The sequence below is a fragment of the Lithobates pipiens genome, unplaced genomic scaffold (genome assembly GCF_037356315.1).
Source record: "Lithobates pipiens isolate NorthernLeopardFrog02 unplaced genomic scaffold, aLitPip1_a1.2 Scaffold_28, whole genome shotgun sequence".
Classification (NCBI taxonomy): domain Eukaryota; kingdom Metazoa; phylum Chordata; class Amphibia; order Anura; family Ranidae; genus Lithobates; species Lithobates pipiens.
Genome location: NW_027507789.1, coordinates 188,684,460 through 188,704,217, shown reverse-complemented (window position 1 = coordinate 188,704,217; position 19,758 = coordinate 188,684,460). Strand labels below are relative to the sequence as shown.

Sequence of the window (19,758 nt, the reverse complement as noted above, 5' to 3'; positions counted from 1 at the left end):
AAATTAAAATGTTATATCTTTATGTTTGAAGCCTGAAATGTGGCAAAAGGTTGAAAAGTTCAAGGGGGCCGAATACTTTCGCAAGGCACTGTATGCCCCATCGTTGTTGTCAGTGGAAGGAATAGTGACCCATTGTTGGTGTCAGTGCCAGGAATTATGCCTCATTTTTGTTGTCAGTGGCAGGAATTGTGCCCCATTGTTGGTGTCAGTGCCAGCAATTATGCCTCAAGGACTGCATAAAGGCAAGAAAAGGGCAACAGTTTGGAAACCACTGCTAGAGAGTAACATTTGGCAACCAAGAACGGGTGTTACCAGACCTGGTTATAATTAGGTGGACAATGATTAACCAAAAAGCACTCAACTAAAAACACGGAGGGTATATGCAAGTCTCACTTTCATAACTAATCAAAATCATAAGGGTTTTTTTAATTTTTATTTTAGGAGAGTGGGCAGAGCCAAGAAACAGCTGTACGTTTAGCATCAACCTACATGGCTAAGAAAAGCACCTTGGATTTCTTTTTGCTATTTTAATAAACACCATGAGCTTCACTAGAAATCTTGCCTAAATCTGGATAGTAATTATGTAACTCTAAAATAAGAACCCAGGATAAATATACCAGATGCGCATTAAGTTTTAGAACTGTACTGAAAATTGAATTCTTTGTGCTTGAAAGGTTTGTTCTGCTTAAGCGCCCCTAGGTAAATATGCCTGGTTCCACAGACCCTGTCAGTTGCCGGAGGAAGTTCCTACCCTGAAGTATTTGCATAGTGCCCCCTGCCCAGCCTCTTCCCTGCTGGTCTCTTGAGAATGATCTAAATTCATGCACAACAAACTGAATGTGGGGACAATTCATGATGAACATACCAGAGGCCACGTTGTCTGTCATCTTTATTGCCATTTTCATCATAGGTAGGTGGCTATTTATTTATTGAAAATCACTGTCTCTGAATGGATAGAGTCCTGTGTTTAGGAAGGAAAAGAGGAATGTACCACATGCAATAATCCACTGCAACCAATCTGCACTCACCTCTTAGGGTTCTAAGATAGAAGATGAAATCTAGGTGCTGTGGGTTATTGTACACGCTGCTCTTTGTACAACCTTGTTAAATCAGTCTTCTACTTTAAAGGTATAGAATGTAATTGTTTAGTACTGGCTTCATTTTTATTTACTGATTCAGCTGAAAATATTATCAGAAAAATTGTTATATTCCACATAGTTAAAGATTGTGCTTTTAAAGGGGAGTTTGAGAAAATAAAAACCTAACTTCCATGTGCCAAGGTCGCTGTAGAAACACACAGAGGTCCCGAGGTTGATAGACAAATCTAGTTACAGATTTTACCTTCTGGAGAAATCTGATATTAAAGCCTTAAAATGCAATGACTACCAAAAGGAGTCTCCTTTGAACTGGTCAAATTTTAGTTCAACCAGTAGCACACCATATCCTAATTTAAAAATAGGACTACATTTCTTAAAAAATCTTGACTATATTATCTGGAGAAGTTGACAGTTCACAATTCGTCACTAGTGTTCTGTCAAAGAGCACCTACAGGACTGTGGCCTTTTTTTACATTTCAATCAATATGCAGGTTTATGCAATCTAATCTGTATGCCGGTATTTTAGCAATATATATCTGACGTTGCCTATTCAGACCTGTGCACAAGGAAAAGTTGTTTACAAGAGTAGAGCCAAACGGTGACTATTCTGTGAAAATACCATTTCCTGCACATCTGTGTGAAAGAGGAAGCAGATGAGCCATGTCTAGAAGTCTATTGGAGCAGCAAGGCAGAACTGTATTGTATTATCTACAATAAGTTCAGATACAATGCCGATTTAAAAAATAGATGAACTTTAGCCCTACATAGGGGATGTGTTGATTCAGCCCTGGAAGATTTTACCCCCTTCCAGAGCACTTTTTGCGATCTGGCACTGCGTCGCTTTAACTGACAATTGCGCGGTCGTGCGACGTTATACCCAAACAAAATTGACGTCCTTTTTTTCCCACAAATAGAGATTTCTTTTGGTGATATTTGATCATCTTTGAGGTTTTTATTTTTTGCGCTATAAACAAAAAAAGAGTTACAATTTTGAAAAAAACACAATATTTTTTACTTTTTGCTATAATAAATATACCCCCTTTTTAAAAAAAAAAAAAAAAGCTAATTTTTTTTCTCAGTTTAGGCCTTCTACATATTTTTGGTAATAAAAATCGCAATAAGCGTATATTGATTGGTTTTCGCAAACGTTATAGCGTCTACAAAATAGGAGACAGATTTATACCATTTTTATTATCATTTTTTTTTTACTAGTAATGGCAGTGATCTGCGATATTTTTATTGTGACTGTGACATTATGGCGGACACATTGGACAATTTTGACACATTTTTGGGACCATACAGGAGGATACAGATCAGTGCTATAAAAATGCATTGATTACTGTAAAAATGTCAATGGCAGTGAAGGGGTTAACACTAGGGGGGCGATCAAGGGGATAATGGTGTTCCCTAGTGTGTGTTCTAACTGAAGGGGGAGGGGACTAACTAGGGGAGATGACAGATCGCCCTCAGAGAACCATTATATGCGTGTCTACACACATAGATCCTAGTTCTTTCCGTGTTGCGAGTGATCGCAGGAGCCACACTCGCATTGGCTCTGGGGCGAGCTGCAGGCGTTCCCCCTAGTGGCCACCAGAAGGAGCGACGTATCATAACGGAGATTATCCTGCCCATGCCATTCTGCCGTAGTACAACTGCAGTGGCTGGTCGGAAAGTGCTTAATCGTTATCTTCTCTCCATGCATTGACATGCATACTCAATTTCTGGAAGTGCTGTATTCAATAGCCCAGATAGCAAGCAATTGAGCTGCAAGTTTGAAAATGACTTTGCTAGACTTGTCAATATAATAATGACTGTGCTGAAAAAAAGTTGAATATGTGCAAAAAGTGTGAAAAAATATTATGAAGCTTTCAAATTTCAATAAAGTGACAACGCAATCCACAATCAATGAAAAGAATAAAAAAATGAATAGTGATTGCTTTAAAATATGTGCGAAAGGATTCTCCGAAGAAATATACACTATATTGTCAAAAGTATTGGGACACCTGCCTAGTCCGTTGGGTTCAATACTGAGTTGGCCCATCCATTGCAGCTATAACAGCTTCAACTCTTCTGGGAAGGCTGTCCACGAGGTATAGATGTTCAATCGGGTTGAGGTAAGGACTGTGCATACCAGGCAAGTTCCTCCACCCCAAAATCGCTCATCTATGTCTTTATAGACCTTGCTTTGTGCACTGGTGTGCAGTCATGTTGGAACAGGAAGGAGCCATCCTCAAACTGTTCCCATAAATTTGGGAGCATGAAATTGTCCAAAATGTCTTGGTATGCTTCACCTTAAAGTGGTTGTAAAGGCAGAAGGTTTTTTATCTTAATGCATTTAGATAAAAAAAAAACTTCTGTGTGCAGCACCCTCCTCAGCCCCCCTAATGTTTATCTGAGCCCCATCTAGATCCAGTGATGTCCACCAGTGCCTCGGCCGTCTGGGACTTTCCCTCCTGATTGGCTGAGACACAGCAGCGGCACCATTGGCTCCCGCTGCTGTCAGTCAGCCAATGAGGAGAGAGGGACACAGGGAGCTGCGGCTAAGCTTTGGTGCCCCATAGCAAGCTGCTTGCTGTGGGGGGCACTCGACAGGAGAGAGGGGCCAAGGGCACCGAAGAGGGACCCGAGAAGAGTAACTTTAGTATCACTTTACTGGAACTAAGGAGCCAAACCCAATCCCTGAAAAAAACACCCACACCATAATGGCCCCAAATGATTTGAACTAGTGCGCAAAGCAAGGTCCATAAAGACATGGGTGAGAGAATTTGGGGTGGAGGAACTTGACTGACCTGCACGGTCTCCTGACTTCAACCCGATAGAACACCTTTGGGGTGAATAATGGCAATCATTATTACTTTTCATTGATTCTGGGTGGCATTGTGCCTTTGTTGAAATTTGAAAGGGTTAACATTTAAATACATGCAAGGGCTTAATGTTTATGTAAGGTCAATTATTTTTTTATTCTTTACATTTTAATAAAGCAGGGAAGGGTTATATCCTTTGTCAAGCTTTTTTTGCTCTCTGTGACCGTTCTGCGAATTTTACTTCTTCATTTACCTGGTTGACCACCAGTGTTGGTCATCTTACTTTAAAAAAGTAATTAGTTAAGTTACAAATTACTTCTCCCAAAAAGTAATTGCGTTAGTAACTCAGTTACTACATTGAAAAAGTAAAGTAATTAGTTACTCAGCAAAATAACTGTGACTTTTTTTAAAATATTCTATAGACGGGACTAGCGAGGGAAGTGAATGACGCCGCCTCCATCGGCGAGATTGACACCTCGCGAGCCCCGCCTGGTATGGATTTAAAGGGGAACCCCTACGCTGAAAAAACAACTTGGGGGTCCCTCCAAAGTCCATACCAGACCCTTATCTAAGCACACAGCCCGGCCGGTCAGGAAAGGGGGTGGGGACGAGCGAGCGTCCCCAGCGCTTCTGTATTCTATTCAAAAAAATACATTTTGGGCTTTACATACGCTTAAGGGTTGTTACAGGAGATCAGCCTTTAAGTTCATGCGCCCCCTCTAATCCCGGCCATTGATAGTTGACACTAAGACAAGTGTATTTTGATGTCCTGCAATCAAATCCTTCCATGTGCTACCCACAGAGGATACAAAGCAGTAGTTCTCAGTACTCTTATACTTTGAATGACAATTACTCAGCCACGCAGCACTGTACCCAAAACAAAATTTTTATCATGTTTTTGACACAGGTTGAGCTTTATTGTGATGGTATTTAATCACCACTGTTTTTTTTTCCTCCTGCAATATAAGCGTAAAAAGACACGAGATTGTGAAAAAATTGTGTTTCAGCGGACTAAGTTGGACAGACAGTCCGCCCGTGTGTACGCGGCTTGAGTGTTTTGAAGTTGTAATTTTTTTCAAAATTTTTTAGAAAATTAAGACATTTTATATATTTTATATCATATTAACCAGTTGGCGACCAGCTGCCGTCGTTATATGGCAGCAAGTTGGCTCCCTTGTGTGAAACGCCGTAACTGTACGGTGGGTGCTTTAAGGGGTATAAAAAGGATGGGTTTTGGGACTTTGAATGAGGTTGGTAGGTGGGGCCAAAGGATCAGTCACCGTTGTAAAAAATCCTTTTATTGGTAAACAATAGATGATAACATGATAACAAACCAAATGTCGGATAACAGTCACATAATGTATACGCAATAATAGATACATTGTGAACAAGGTAACAACCCATATATGATGCAGGGCAATGATCCTTAATAGATGATAGGCGCTTTAAAGAGTATAGGAGGCGCGATGTCTGCCGGGCACCCCGCGATCACTCCTGAGAGAGACAGAACGGAGGTCTGTCAATGTAAACAGACAGATCTCCATTATGTCAGCAGGGGAGACAGATCTGCTGTTCATACTGGTTATACATAGGCTCTTTGCTGCAACTAGCTGACTATACTGATTGTGGACCACATCCCCAAAACAGAGTAAAAAACTGCTTCGTCAGATTGAGACTTTAAAACGGACCGCAAACAGTATTATAGTAAAAATATATATAAATATTTTGAACATTAATACCAATCAACGACACAGGAGTGGGAATAAACACATATATTGGGAACAGAAATGCAAACAGCAACGAAGAAAGCCCAAAACCTGTCAGACCGACAGAACGTCCAATGCCTTTTGAAAAAACAAAATGCAGATCTTCAGGGACAGAGGGCTTACGAGTTCCAAATCTGTAGCTTATATCCCAAATGTTGATGCTCCACTCATACAGAGAGAGATCATAACTCAATAATGAAAAGAGAGCTATGTCTGTCAGAGCAGCGCACAGGCATCAGACCAGGGAGATGGCGACATCCAATGATGCACATAGGACAAAGTAGTCCCACTACAAAGTTTGTGGTATATATTGACAGTGACTCTAGAGGAAAAATATAGTCCTTGTTCCCCACAAACACGAATCGGGTCAGTATGGAGTAGAATCTGTGTGTTGGATCCAAACGTCCAAACTGTTAGGCCGCGTACACACGGGCGGACTGTTCGCCCAACTTTGTCCGCTGAACAGTGTTTGGGCGGACAGTCCGCTCGTGTGTGGGCTTTCAGCGGACAGTTTCAGCGGACAGTTTGACGAACAAGGTTTTTCGGAATTTCCGAAAAACTGTCCGCTGAAACCTTGTTTCAGCGAACAGTCCGCTCGTGTGTAGGCTTGTTCGTCAAACAAAGTTGCGCGCATGCTCAGAAAGGATTTTCACGCCGAAAGTTATAATGCAGTGTATAGGACGTCGTATTTTTCGTCCCGTCGTACGTGCCGTTCACGTCATCGCGCACGGTTTCAGCAAACTGTTCGTCCGTCGTGTGTGGCCATGTCCGTCCATGCTAATTTTGAGCGGACTGTTTGCCGAAACTGTTTGACGGACAAAGTTGGGCGAACAGTCCCCGCGTGTGTACGCAGCCTTACAGGTTACATGTTGTTACATGAGTCTACCTGATGGCTGGACAGGTCCTATTGATCTTATAGCTGAGATGGAATGGTGTGGCTGTTTGTGTCTGCCAGGTGGTTCTATAAATTTATATCTCTATATATTTATATCAATATTCAATAAATTTATATATATTTTTACTATAATACTGTTTGTGGTCCGTTTAAAGTCCCAATCTGAGGAACTTGTTGTTTACTTCATACTGGTTATAAACAGCGATCGGTCTCCTCCTCCAGGCAGTCCTACCCCCCCCCCCCCCCCAGTTAGGCCCCTTTAATGCTGGGGCAGTGGGTGTGCCGGCAGTAAAACATTGCTATTTTTAGCGGCGCTTTACTGTCAATTTTGTAGCACTATTGGGCTGCTAGCGGGGCGCTTTTACCCCTGCTAGCGGCCGAGAAAGGATTAAAACCACTGCAAAGTGCTGCTTCAGCAGCGCTATGCAGGCGGTATAGCCGCGCTGCCCCATTGATTTCAATGGGCAGGAGCGGTGAAGGAGCAGTGTATACACCGCTCCTTCAACGCTCCAAAGATGCTGCTAGCAGGACTTTTTTTAGCGTCCTGCCAGCCTACCACTTCACTGCGAAAGCCCTCACACTTGAGACACAGCAGCGGCTCTTTGAGGGCGCTTTGCAGGTGCTATTTTTAGCGCTATAGCGCCTGCAAAGCACCCCAGTGTGAAAGGGGCCTTAGAAACACTCCCTAGGACACACATTTAACCCCTTGATCGCCCCTAGTGTTAACCTCTTCTCAGCCAATGGCATTTATACAGTAATCAGTGGCTATTTTCAGCACTGATCGCTGTATAAATGTCAATGGTGCCAAAAAAGTGTCAAAAGTAATAATAATAATACAAATGCCATAAATCTATCCCCTAGTTTGTAGACGCTATAACTTTTGCGCAAACCAATCAATATATGCTTATTGTGATATGTAGAAGAATACATATCAACCTAAACTGATTAAGAAATGTGTTTTTTTTTCTTTTTTATAATAGCAGAAAGTAAAAAATATTGTGTTTTTTTCAAAATTATCACACTTTTTGTTTATTATGCGTAAATTTAAAAACCAAAAACCAAATACCAGTAAAAGAAAGCGCTATTTGTGGAAAAAAAGGGAAATCAATTTTGTTTGGTTACATTGTCGCACGACCGCGCAATTGTCAGTTAAAGTGATGCAAGGCTGTATCTCAAAAAATGGCCTGGTCATTAAGGGGGCAAATGCTTCCGGGGCTGAAGTGGTTAACAAATGACTTCTCACACACAGCATAGGCATACTTGCAATTACACCCCAAAAAACATTCTGCTACTGCTCCTGAGTATGGAGATCCCACATGTATGAGACTTTTTCATGGGTTAATCCAACATCCAAGGAGCACCTTCAAGCGTTCTAGGGCATAAATTACACATCTAATTTCTTGACTACCTATTATATTTTTGAATGACCACTTTTTGGAAAGCAAACTTCCCAATGTATTTTCTTTGAGGCCGAATGAGTCATTTTTTTCCACAAGTTTTTGGAAAATGTGGAAGGAAAATTATTATTTTTTTTCACACAAAGCTGACAATTTATAAGATATTTCTAACACATAGCATGTACGTACCAAGAATTACACTCCAAAATACATTCTGCTACTCCTCCTGAGTATTGCGATACCACTTGTGAGACTTTTGCACAGTCCAGCCACATACAGAGGCCCAACATCCAAAAGTACCTTCTAGGGGCATAAATTACACATCTAAATTCCTGACTACCTATCACATATTTAAAGGGACAGGAACTCCTGGACAATAGAATTACCTATAAAATGACCACATTTTGTAAAGCATACACCCCAATGTATTTTCTATGAGGCATAATGAGTTTTTGAACAAGTAATTTTTTTCACAAGTGTTTGGAAAACGTGGAAAGAAAATGAAATACACTTTTTTGTACACAAAGTTGTCAATTTATAAATACATTTCTAACAGATAGCATGTACATACCAAGAATTACACCCCAAAATACATTCTGCTACTCCTCCTGAGTATGGCGATACCATATGTGTGAGACCTTTCCACAGCCTGGCCACACATCCAAGGAGCACCTTCAGGTGTTCTGGGGTCATAAATTACATATTACATTTTCACACTATCGATCACACTTTTGAAGGCCCAAAGCAAACACCAAAATGTATATGCTATGAGGCATGATGAGTTTTTGGAACATGTCACTGTCAACAAGTTTTCTTTTTTTTTTTTTTTTTTTCTTTTACGTAAAGTTGTCAATTTATAAGATACAGTATTTCTAACACGCAGCATGAACATACCAAGAATTAAAGTCCAAAATGCATTCTACTATATGCATGAGACTTTTTCACAGCCTAGCAACATAGAGAGGCCCAACATCCAAGGAGGACCTTCAATTGTTCTAGAGACATCTAATTTCCTGACTACCTATCACACTTTGAAGGCCCTGGAGCACCAGAACAATGGAAACACCCACAAAGTTAGCACATTTTGAAAACAAAGTGGTACATTTTTAAGATATTTTTAACACACAGCATGGACACAAAGACTTACACCCAAAAATACATTCTGCTACTCCTACTGACTATGGCAATATCACATGTGTGAGACTTTTCCATAGCCTAGCTAAACAAAGAGTAAACAAAACATTACCTGTGGTCTTAGTATAGCGGTTGTCCACAGAGGGGAGCATTGGTCCAGGAAGCAGGCAGAGATGTGGTCAGCAACAGCCATAGAAATCATCCAGACAGCAGGGAGGAATTTGGTCCATAAACAGGCAAGGTTTAGTACAGGGAGCTGGCTGACATCCAAGCAGCAGGCAGGAACATGGTCCATAAAAAGTCCTGGGTTATTACAGGCAGAAATTTAGTCAGCACAGCCAAAGTATTGGTCCAGGCAGCAGACAGAAACATGGTCCATTAAAAGTTTGAATCATTACAGAAAGCAGGCAGAGATGTGCTCAGCACAGCCCAAGTATTTAGCAGAAAGCAGAAACATCAGTCTTAGGGCACAGGCATAGAGGCTTCTTCCCACCAAATCACTTTGAAGCCTCCAGACCCTGATCAAGGAATTACAAATCCCGGAGAAAACCAAAAACTGTTTTACTTAACTCTGAACACTACTCTGAAGCCTCTCACATATGTGAGACCCCTGTGTTAGCTTGAATCCAACTACTACAGTAGCAGGGCAAAAGATAATTTCAAGTGGCAGGTAAAAAAAACGGTCAATAACAGGCCAAGGTCAGTTCCAATGGAAGGCAGAAACATGGTTGATAAGAAATCCAGATGGCAGGCAGAGGCACTTTCAATAAACAGGCCAGGGTCAGTTAAGGCGGAAGGCAGCAGGCAAATGATCAGCGCACAATGGGGAAATGGTAGGCTATTAGAAATATGGGCACTTTATCTAACAAGTTAGTAACCCAGTTGGGAGGGACACTGGGGACAATGAAAACTGGTGTCTTTCCTAACTGCCCCTGTGCCGTTTACCCGATATCTTTTTCGGTGTCTTCGGCCTCTTTCTGTGGGTGGAATGTTCTCAGGCAAATGGCGCTCATGAAGTCTGCTCACAGATTCAGAGCAAATCTTTTCTGGTGGAGATCCTTGCTGGTAGATAAGGGCAATGATGACATAAATTTTAGAAAGGCGGTGGGTCTTTGCATGGACTTGTGATAAGTGATATATGCATTATAAATGGCCAAATGGAAAAGGTAAAGTACAACTTTTTTATATCAGTAAAGGGACTTTCTTTATGTTTATATAAACTCAAAACCTATATTTAACCATGCTTGGCATCACTCCTTGCTGTACACAGGTTTCTTAAACAAATTACTTTTTTTGAGTCAGTTGCAAAGCTTCTTACCTGGATATCCTGCATTAACAGCATTGCCTCTTACCGCTGTATGATGGGTAAACTGCTGATGGGCGTCAGTGATGGCGGCTCTGTGACAGGTACACTGATAGACTGCACTGAAGACTGTGGTGACAGGTACACTGGTAGGCTGGACTGATGGCTGCAATGGCAGGTACACTGATTAGGCTGTGCTGGTGGATGCGGTGACAAGTACACTGATAGGCTGCACTGATGGCTGTAACTCACTTTTGCTGGATGCTTCTCCTCACACAGGATCTGTGTGTAAGGAGATGAAGCTGGTAACAGTGAGTTACCAGTCTTTGTTTATAGTTGTGATCAGCCGTGATTGGACACAGCCGATCACGTGGTAAAGGGCCAATGCCAATGGCTCTTTACCCTGATCGGTGATGTGCTGTGGGACGACTTGTTTGCTGTGGGACAAATTGTTTTTTTTTTTTTTAATAAATTACAAAGTTTCTTATCTGGATATCCTGCATTGCCTATTGCAGGTTAACAATGTTAAGCCAATGGCTTGCAATTAGATGCAATATTGTCAGCCTACCACTCCTTTAGTTGCCCATTGGTTTGCTCTCACTGCAGGCTGGCAATGCTGCTGTCAATTGCTGTTTCTTACCTGGAGATCCTGCCACTAATAGCACTTCCTGTTTCAGACTGACAATGCTAAGCTGTTGATTTGCAATTGATAACAGTATAATCAGCCCACTGTGCAAACTCCTTCAGTCGATTATTGGCCTGCCTATCTGATAGACTTGATAGGCAACCCAAAGGCCATTTAAAGAAGCAAACATGGTAGGCTGACAATGCTGTGTTTAATTGTGAGCCAGTAGCTTAGCATTGTCAGCCTTCAACAGGAAGCGTTGAAGCACTGTTACAGACAGGATCTCCAAGTAAGAAACAAGTAACTAATTCACAAAAAACTATTTGCTTAATGCGGAGTTCTAACAAAAAAAAAAAAAAAAGTTAAAAGTCAGCATCTACAAATACTGCAGCTGCTGACTTTTAATAATTGGACACTTACCTGTCCCAGGGTCCAGCGATGTGGGGGAACAAAGCCCCGCTAGTCTCCCCCTCCTCATTGCGGCGCCGGCATTGTCACTGTGGGCGTGAGCCACGCTGCACGCTGTGACTGGCCGGGCAATCATCTGGGACCTGAGATGTGTCCCAGATGATTGCCGAGAGGGAGGGGGGAGAGGTGAACTTTCTTCTGGTGCCACGGTGCCCCGGGAGGAAGTGGGAGCTGGAACCCTCTAAAGAGAGGATTTCCACTCCCCCCAAAAAAATCACATGCCAAATGTGGCATGTCAGGGGGTCACCTTCGCTTAAAGTGGAAGTTCAATTTTTGGGTGGAACTCTGCTTTAAGCAACATGTGTATTGCGAAGAATGATACCAAACATATTAAAAACAGGTTTTCAGTTTACATCAATTTTAACCACTTGCCGCCCGCCCTATAGGCAATTGACGGTGGCAAAGTGGTTTCATAATCCTGATTGGACGTCATATGATGTGATCAGGATTATGAGCCGCTGCGCGCCCCCGGGGGCGCGCATTGCGGCGATCATTGTTGCGGGGTGTCAGTCTGACACCCGGCAACTACGATCTCGGTAAAGAGTCTCCGACGGAGACTCTTTACCACGTGATCAGCCATGTCCAATCACGGCTGATCACAGTGTAAATGGGAAGAGCCAGTGATCGGCTTTTCCTCACTCGCGTCTGACAATGGATGCCAATCAGTGCCCATAATGGATGCCAATCAGTGCCCACAATGGGCATTACTGATTGGCATGCATTATTGTTTGGCACTGATTGGCATCCATTAGTACAGTATAACACCAATGCCGCCTATGACTGCCCACCTGTGCCACCTATGAGTGCCCACCTGTGCCACCTATGAGTGCCCACCTGTGCCGCCTATGACTGCCCACCTGTGCCACCTATGAGTGCCCACCTGTGCCACCTATGAGTGCCCACCTGTGCCGCCTATCAGTGCCCACCCATGCCCATCTGTGCCGCCTATCCATGCCCATCTGTGCCGCCCATCCATGCCAATCAGTGCCGCCCATCCATGCCAATCAGTGCCAGCTATCAGTGCCAATTTGTGCCACCTATCAGTGTCCATCCGTGTCGCCCATCAGTGCCGCCTATCAGTGCCACATATCAGTGTCCATCAATGCCACCTCATCAGTGCCACTTCATTGGTGCCACATCATTGGTGCCCATCAGTGCCGCCTTATCAGTGCCCATCAGTGTAGCCCCATCAGTGCCCATCAGTGAAGGAGAAAACTTACTTATTTACAACGTTTTGAAACTGAAACAAAAAAAAACATTTTTTTTTTTCAAAATTTTCGGTATTTTTTTATTTGTAGCGCAAAAAATAAAAACCGTAGAGGTGATCAAATACCACCAAAAGAAAGCTCTATTTGTGGGAAAAAAATGATAAAAATTTAATTTGGGTACAGTGTAGCATGACCACGCAATTGTCATTCAAAGTGCGACAGCGCTGAAAGCTCAAAATTGGTCTGGGCAAGAAGGTGTTTAAGTGCCCGGTATTGAAGTGGTTAATGCTTAAGTGTTTGGATAAAGTTAAGGCTTCATGTACACTGCTGCTGGTAAACAGACATTTAGGAGCAGTTAGTTTTTTTTTTCCGCTGCCCTGAACTCTCCTCTATGTTATCGTATCAGAACATGTACACGGGGTCGTTTATAGTAGTTTCTAGACAGTTGAGTTTAGAAGCATTTTTTGGAAAGCAAAAAAATGCATTCAGAACAGATTTTCAGAGGCATTTGAAACGGCAAACGCCTGTAACAGCTTGTAAACGCATGTAAAGGCGGTAGCCGCTTTTCATTTACAGGCGGTTTTAATTTTTGTCTTTTTGGGGAAAAAAAATGCTACATGTAAGCGTGGCAAAAGGGACGTTTTTAAACGTCAGTTACTATCTGTCAAGTTAAATCGTTCAGGGGAGGTTGTAAAATATCCTGTGTACATAAAGCCTAACTCTTAAAGTTCAATATTAAAGTAAGTTGTTGAGGGGAGGTTAAGTGTCATTTTGAGGGGAAAGATTACATTTTACAGTTTGAGTCAGGATTAACGTATACCTTATCTTTTATGACATTCTCTACAAAACCTGTGTTGTTATAATAATAATAATCTCACCTTACACATTACAATCCAACTGTACAATTTTTGTACAAATAGGTTTAAAGTTACCAAAACTATAATTATATTAGGCCAGACCTAAACTATCCAACCAATCTGTGTCTAATCAGGTAGGTCTTTCCACTACATGTTGATAGATTGTATGGTTGGATTGTAACAAGACAAAAGCTTTAAAGATGGCATGAGTTTGGTGCAAATCTTTTACCTATTCTTTTTTTCAGAGCATGGCGACCGAGCAGTGGGAACTGCAAGCCCAGGTAATACCAATCTTTTTTATTAATTTGTATCTAGTCTGTTTCATTCATCTGCAGATCAAAAGGATGAGCTTACTCTAATCAGCCCGAATTACTGCCTCCTTCTCCCTTCACGTCGTACTTTTTTTTTTATTAACCATTATTATTATTTAACAAAAACATTTAAAAAAGTGCAAAATTTAAAAAATTTCTTGGGGCCCAATGAACAGTTTTGCTGAGTTTAATGAATAGCATCTCAGTTGGAAGTGATATGTTCGACCGCAGTATGCTCTAAAATCACACTTTTTCTAATTCTGCAAAAAATATTTTTGAGTGAGTTAATGTGTATGTATAGCCACAACTTTTATTTTTATTTTTTTGGATAGATTTCCTCTTACTTCTTGTCCTGGAGATTCAACAGGAGTGAGAGGAAACCTTCCTAAATTGAATGACACTTGGATACTTGTCACCAGAACATTTGCCCCATTTCCCCTCACCTCTTGCTCTGGTGACCGGTTTAAAATTCTGTGGTTATTTTTTTTCTCATTTTCTGCCTTGGGGAAAATGAGTTACTAGGAATGAGTTAAAACTCCAAGAGGGGTTTGTAACTCTTCCTCATTCCATTCAAAGCTAAAAAGAAGAAAAAAAAAAAAGAGTTGCCTTTATATACAGTGAAAAAAAAGACACCTGTAATTTCTTTGACTTTTTTCAATTTTATTCACACAGGTCCTGCAAATACAACTACATGTCCAGAAACAACAAAACCATTACTCCTTGCAATCCACAAACCTGTTCCCTGGCCTACAGACAGTAAGAAACACTTATTTGGCATGCAAAATAATGAAATGTGCAACTCTCAGAAATGCCTTGTAGAGTACTCAATTGCAGCACACGTTCCTTCCCAGGCCAATTTTCAGCTTTCAGCTCTCTCATACTTTCAGTGAGAATTGCGCGATCATGCAACACTGTACCCTGATGATGTTTTTATCATTTTGTTCACACAAATAGAGCTTTATTTTGGTGGTATTTAATCACGACTCAGTTTTTTATTTTTTGCGATATATGAGCGAAAAAAAGAGCGCCATTTAAAAAAAAAAAAAAAAACAATATTTTCTACTTTCTATTTTAAAAGAAATTCAATAAAATCTAATTTAGTCATACCTTTAAGCCAAAATGTATTCTGTTACATGTCTTTGGTAAATAAAATTCCCGTTAAGTGTATAATAATTGGCTTGTGTGATCACGGACATATGTACGCAGATGATCATGTACAGATGTGCGCAGATGATCACGGACATATGTGTGCAAATGATCATTGGTACATATGTGGGGGACAGGTGTTTTTACTGTGTTGGGACATGTGTATGGTGACAGTGTTGTGAGGACACTATTTTGGGGACACTGGGCCGGTGATCAGTGTGTAAAAAAACAGCTCATACTCATTGATCACCAGCCGGATGCAGCGATCCGCTCTCCTCTCCTCACTGACAACTTCCGTGTGAGGAGAAGAGAGCAGATCGCCTAGCAACCGGCTCTCTATTTACGTCACACGATGGCTGTGATTGGACATCATGTGATCAGGAAGGCCAGTCACAGAGCCCTCCTGACGATCTGAGATGTGCCATGTGCAGGTGACACAAGCGCATCGGGATCGCGCGGGCACGTCCACGTGATCCCTCTCCTTCTGAAGGACGTTCCTGAACGTCCACTCAGAAGGAGGAAGCCCCCACCAGGCCGTATATGTGCAGTGGCCGAGTGGGAGGTGGTTAAGGAGTTAAAGTAGAAGTTCATCCTAACAATAAAATCTTTAAATCTACAGGCATCCACAATCTAAGACTAACCTTTCTAGCACTGTACCAAAAAAAAAAAAATCGCTATACATTCCTTTTCTGCAGCCATTCCGGTCCTGTCTCACGCTAGGCTGTCATCAGAGGCTTCTCTGTGGAGGCGGGTACAGGGGAGGCAGCTAACAACGAAAGCACCATAGTAACTTTATGGGTGATATCCCTTTTCTGGCATTTCACAAACGTTGTCGGCTGTCTCCTGCACAGAGCTTCCGCCACTGGAGACCAGACCGCTTAAAAAAGGGATATATAGCAATTTCTTCTTTACAGGGCTAGATAGTTTAGGATTGTGGATGCCTGTAGATTTACAGATTTTAGTGTTAGGGTAAATGTCTATTTTAACCCCTCCATGGTGTTGCTAAAGTTAAAGTGATTGTAGTCTTGTTTTAAAAAAAAAAATATATATTTATATAACAAACATGTGTGCAGTTGGTTTGCACAGAGTAGCCCGGATTATCCTCTTCTCGGGTCCCTCTTCACTGCTCCTGGCCCCTCCCTCCTGTTGAGTTCCCCCAAAGCAAGGAGCTTGCTATGGGGGGCACCCGAGCCATGTCACAGCTCCGTCTGTTCATTTAGACATGGAGCCCGATCCGGCCCTGTTCCCTCTCTCCCGATTGGCTAACTGACATTGACTGACAGCCGCGGGAGCCAATGGCGCCGCTGCTGTGTCTCAGCCAATCAGGAGGAGAGTCCCGTATGGCTGAGACTCGTGAACAACGCTGGAGAGGGATGGGGCTCAGGTAATTATTTAGAGGGTGCTGGGGAGGCTGCCACACACACAGTTTTTTTATCTTAATGCATAGAATGCCTTTACATCTTACAACTCCTTTAACATTGTTTTAAATCACTAAAAATGCTCACAGATATGTGATGCAAAAATGATTCATAATATGCCAATACTTCAAACTGATATGACGAATTACCTATGGGAAATTCTCCTTAGCGTGATCCTTATGCCGCGTACACACGATCGGAATTCTCATCAGAAAAAGCTCTGATGGTTTTCCCGACGGAATTCGGCTCAAGCTGCCTTGCCTACACACGGTCACACCAAATTCCGATCATTTATAACGCGGTGACGTAAAACACGTACGACAGGACTAGAAAAAGGAAGTTCAATAGCCAGTAGCCAATAGCTTCTGTCTCGTAGTTCAATCTGAGCATGCGTGATTTTTGGCATGTCGGAATTGCATACACACATTTACGATAGAAAGTTTTTCCATCGGGAAAATTGAGAACATGCTATAAATTTTTGGCTGGCGGAAATTCGGACAGCTAAATTCCGATGGCGCATACACACGGTCGCATTTTCCGATGAAAAGCTCTCATCGGTATTTTTCTGGCTGGAATTCCGATCGTGTGTACGTGGCATTACAGTGACATCCCTTTGTCCTAGGCTGACAACTCACTCTTTGTGCTGTATTTGTGGAGGAGCAACTTTGTCAACTTAGGACAACAGAGAAAACTAGTAACAATACTAACTAATGACAATGCAGAACAGGCAGAGAGCACATGAAGTTCTGAGCTCCCAAGAATTCTGGTAGGACCAACCGGTATTTGCTTTCCACTTATCAAACAAGAATAAAAAATAAATATTCTATGGTATATTTAACAAATAAAAGAGTTTAACTGTTAGGGTTTGAATACACTTTAAAGCGGTATTAAACAAAAATGTATATATAATGATATATTGCTTACCAACCCTTAGATGTGGCTTAGTCCCCGCCTCGCCCCCTTATGATGTCACAGTCCCAGCATCCTCCGGGACGGTGATATCATAAGGGGCGGAGTCACCATGTGACATCATCCGTGACCCCGCCCCTTGTCCCTATATAAGTCGCCGCACAATGCGTCCCTGTCATTGTGGCCAGAGAGAGCGTCGAGTCAACATCTCAAGGAAGAAGAAGAACAGAAGAAGAAGAGAAGGCGGCGGCAACATCGACAGAAGACCGGGCCACCGCTAGTAAAAGAGCTGGAAGAAGAAAGCGGAGGCCCGGCAAGAAGAACAGAAGAGGGGGACAAGACCCCGAAGTCGGAAGAAGACCCCCGGACGGCGGTGGCGATGACAAAGAAGAAAGCCGGGCTCCTCCGCTAGTAAAAGAGCTAGCAGAAGATAGCGGAGGAGTCTGGCGAGAAGACCCCCCAAGACGGAAGACCACCAGAGCTGTGCAATACATTTTAAAAACATGTGTTGTGTTTTTTTCTTTACACTTTTTTTCACCAGGTGAATGGGTAGGGGTACATGGTACCCCAATACTCATTCACATAGGGTGGGGGGCCAGTATCTGGGGGCCCCCTTATTAAAGGGGGCTCCCGGATTCCGATAAGCCGCCCGCCGGCAGACCCCGACAACCAACGGCCAGGGCCGTCATCAACATGGGACAAGGCCAGGGTCCTCATCAACATGGGGACAAGGTGCTTTGGGGTGGGGGGCCGCAGGGGCCCCCTTTCCCAAAGCACCCCCCATGTTGAGGGCATGCGGCCTGGTATGGCTCAGGAGGGGGCGCTCGCTTGTCCCTAACCCCTTTCCTGACTGGTCCCCTTTAGGTCCATACCAGGTGACGGGGCCAGCAAGCTGTCAATCTCGCCAATGGAGGCGGTGACATTGACCTCCTTCCCTAGTCCCGGCTACCTGGAGCCGCGTTCAAAATTAATGGACTTTCCTCCGTGTGTGGGCAAGTCCGTTCATTTCAAAAGTCCGGCGGACTCCCACCATAGTTCAGCGGATTGTCCACCGGAAAAGTCTGGTCATGTGTGGGAAGGTCTGCTCGTTTGGAAAGTCCGGCGGACCTCTGCTTCAAAGTCTGGCGGTTTGTCTGATCGTGTGTACGCGGCATTAGATGCATTAGAACAGGGGTAGGCAACCTTTTGAGCACAATATTAAGAAATTGAGAGTGCCGATTTTATAACAAAAAATTTCAACTTCACACTCTCAATCACGAAAAGGATTTTTTATAAAGTAAATGCTGTAAACTACTTGAGTAGTGAGAAATTAACATCCTGCACTCACGCCTCAGATCAGCCCCAATTCCTGCAACTCCACACTTTAGATGAGCCCCAATTCATGCACTTTCACACCTCAGATCACTGTCCCTCCTGCATATCCATTTCACCACTGTACATCTGCCCCACTACTGTAACCCCCTGCTCATCTGCACCACTACTGTAACCCCCTGTACATCTGCCCCACCACTGTAACCGCATGTTGGGCGGCACCATCCATTATTCAGGTTCCCAGCTTTCTTTTTCTTTAATACCACCACTATAAGCCCCTGCTCTTCTGTCCCACCACTGTAAACCCCTTGCTCATCTGCCCCACCACTGTACCTCCCTGCACATCTGCCCCTCTGCCCCACCGCTGTACTCTCCTGCTCTTGTGTCCCACCTCTGAACCCATTTTGCTAATTTTCCCCACTGCTGTACCCTCCTGCTCATCTGCTGCATCAATGTACCCTCTTCTCAACTATGATATGTGTGATATGCAGAGTGGTGAAAGGAAGCAGAGATAAGACACATCTACCTGTCCTGGCACACTCATCCTGCTGATCCAACTCTCACATCCAGTCCACCTGCTTGTATGTGATGTCATACAAGAATCTGGAACGGATAAGCTCAGGTCAAGGGTATTTTCTGAAAGCAGTGGTCCGGTGTGAAGGATCATAAGTTGGGCCACCGCAGCTGAGAAAAAGTGTTTAGGTGTGTTTTTCATTGCGCTAAATACTGGCTGTGACTTAAAGAGACACAGAGTGCAAGGGTTTAGTAGTAAGTGATGCAAAGGTTCAGGAAATATTTCAACAAAGTTCCCAGAAGCTCAACAGTAAGCTCAACAGTAATTCCACAAACTGTAACCTGATTGTTATTTTCTCAAGCACAGTGAATCACAGTGAAATCCCTTCTTTCTGAGATTGGCAGTGGCAGCCGAGCGAGTCATCTTCCTCCAGATGGTGGAAGGGGCTAGCAGGACTGTGATTGGCTTTAGCCATGGCCAAAGACAGTCCTCCTCCTCCTGGAAACAGGGATCACCCCCTCCCTAGCAAAACTGCACCCAATCTCTTCACCATCACAAAAGCTGACGATCACAGCTAGAGAACCAAATTTTACCA

General features: G+C 43.0%; 1 protein-coding gene across 1 annotated transcript in view; it reads left to right on the top strand.

The window, feature by feature from the left end:
- Positions 1-782: 782 nt before the first annotated feature.
- The window catches only part of CD79B (CD79b molecule), a 49,912-nt gene continuing 30,936 nt past the window's right edge, over positions 783-19,758 (top strand). Inside the window, exons 1-3 of the mRNA XM_077460159.1 lie at positions 783-910; positions 13,800-13,835; positions 14,538-14,621. Of these exons, the coding sequence (XP_077316285.1) occupies positions 838-910; positions 13,800-13,835; positions 14,538-14,621 (193 nt within the window). The 5' untranslated portion in view covers positions 783-837. The remainder of the gene's footprint in view (positions 911-13,799; positions 13,836-14,537; positions 14,622-19,758) is intronic.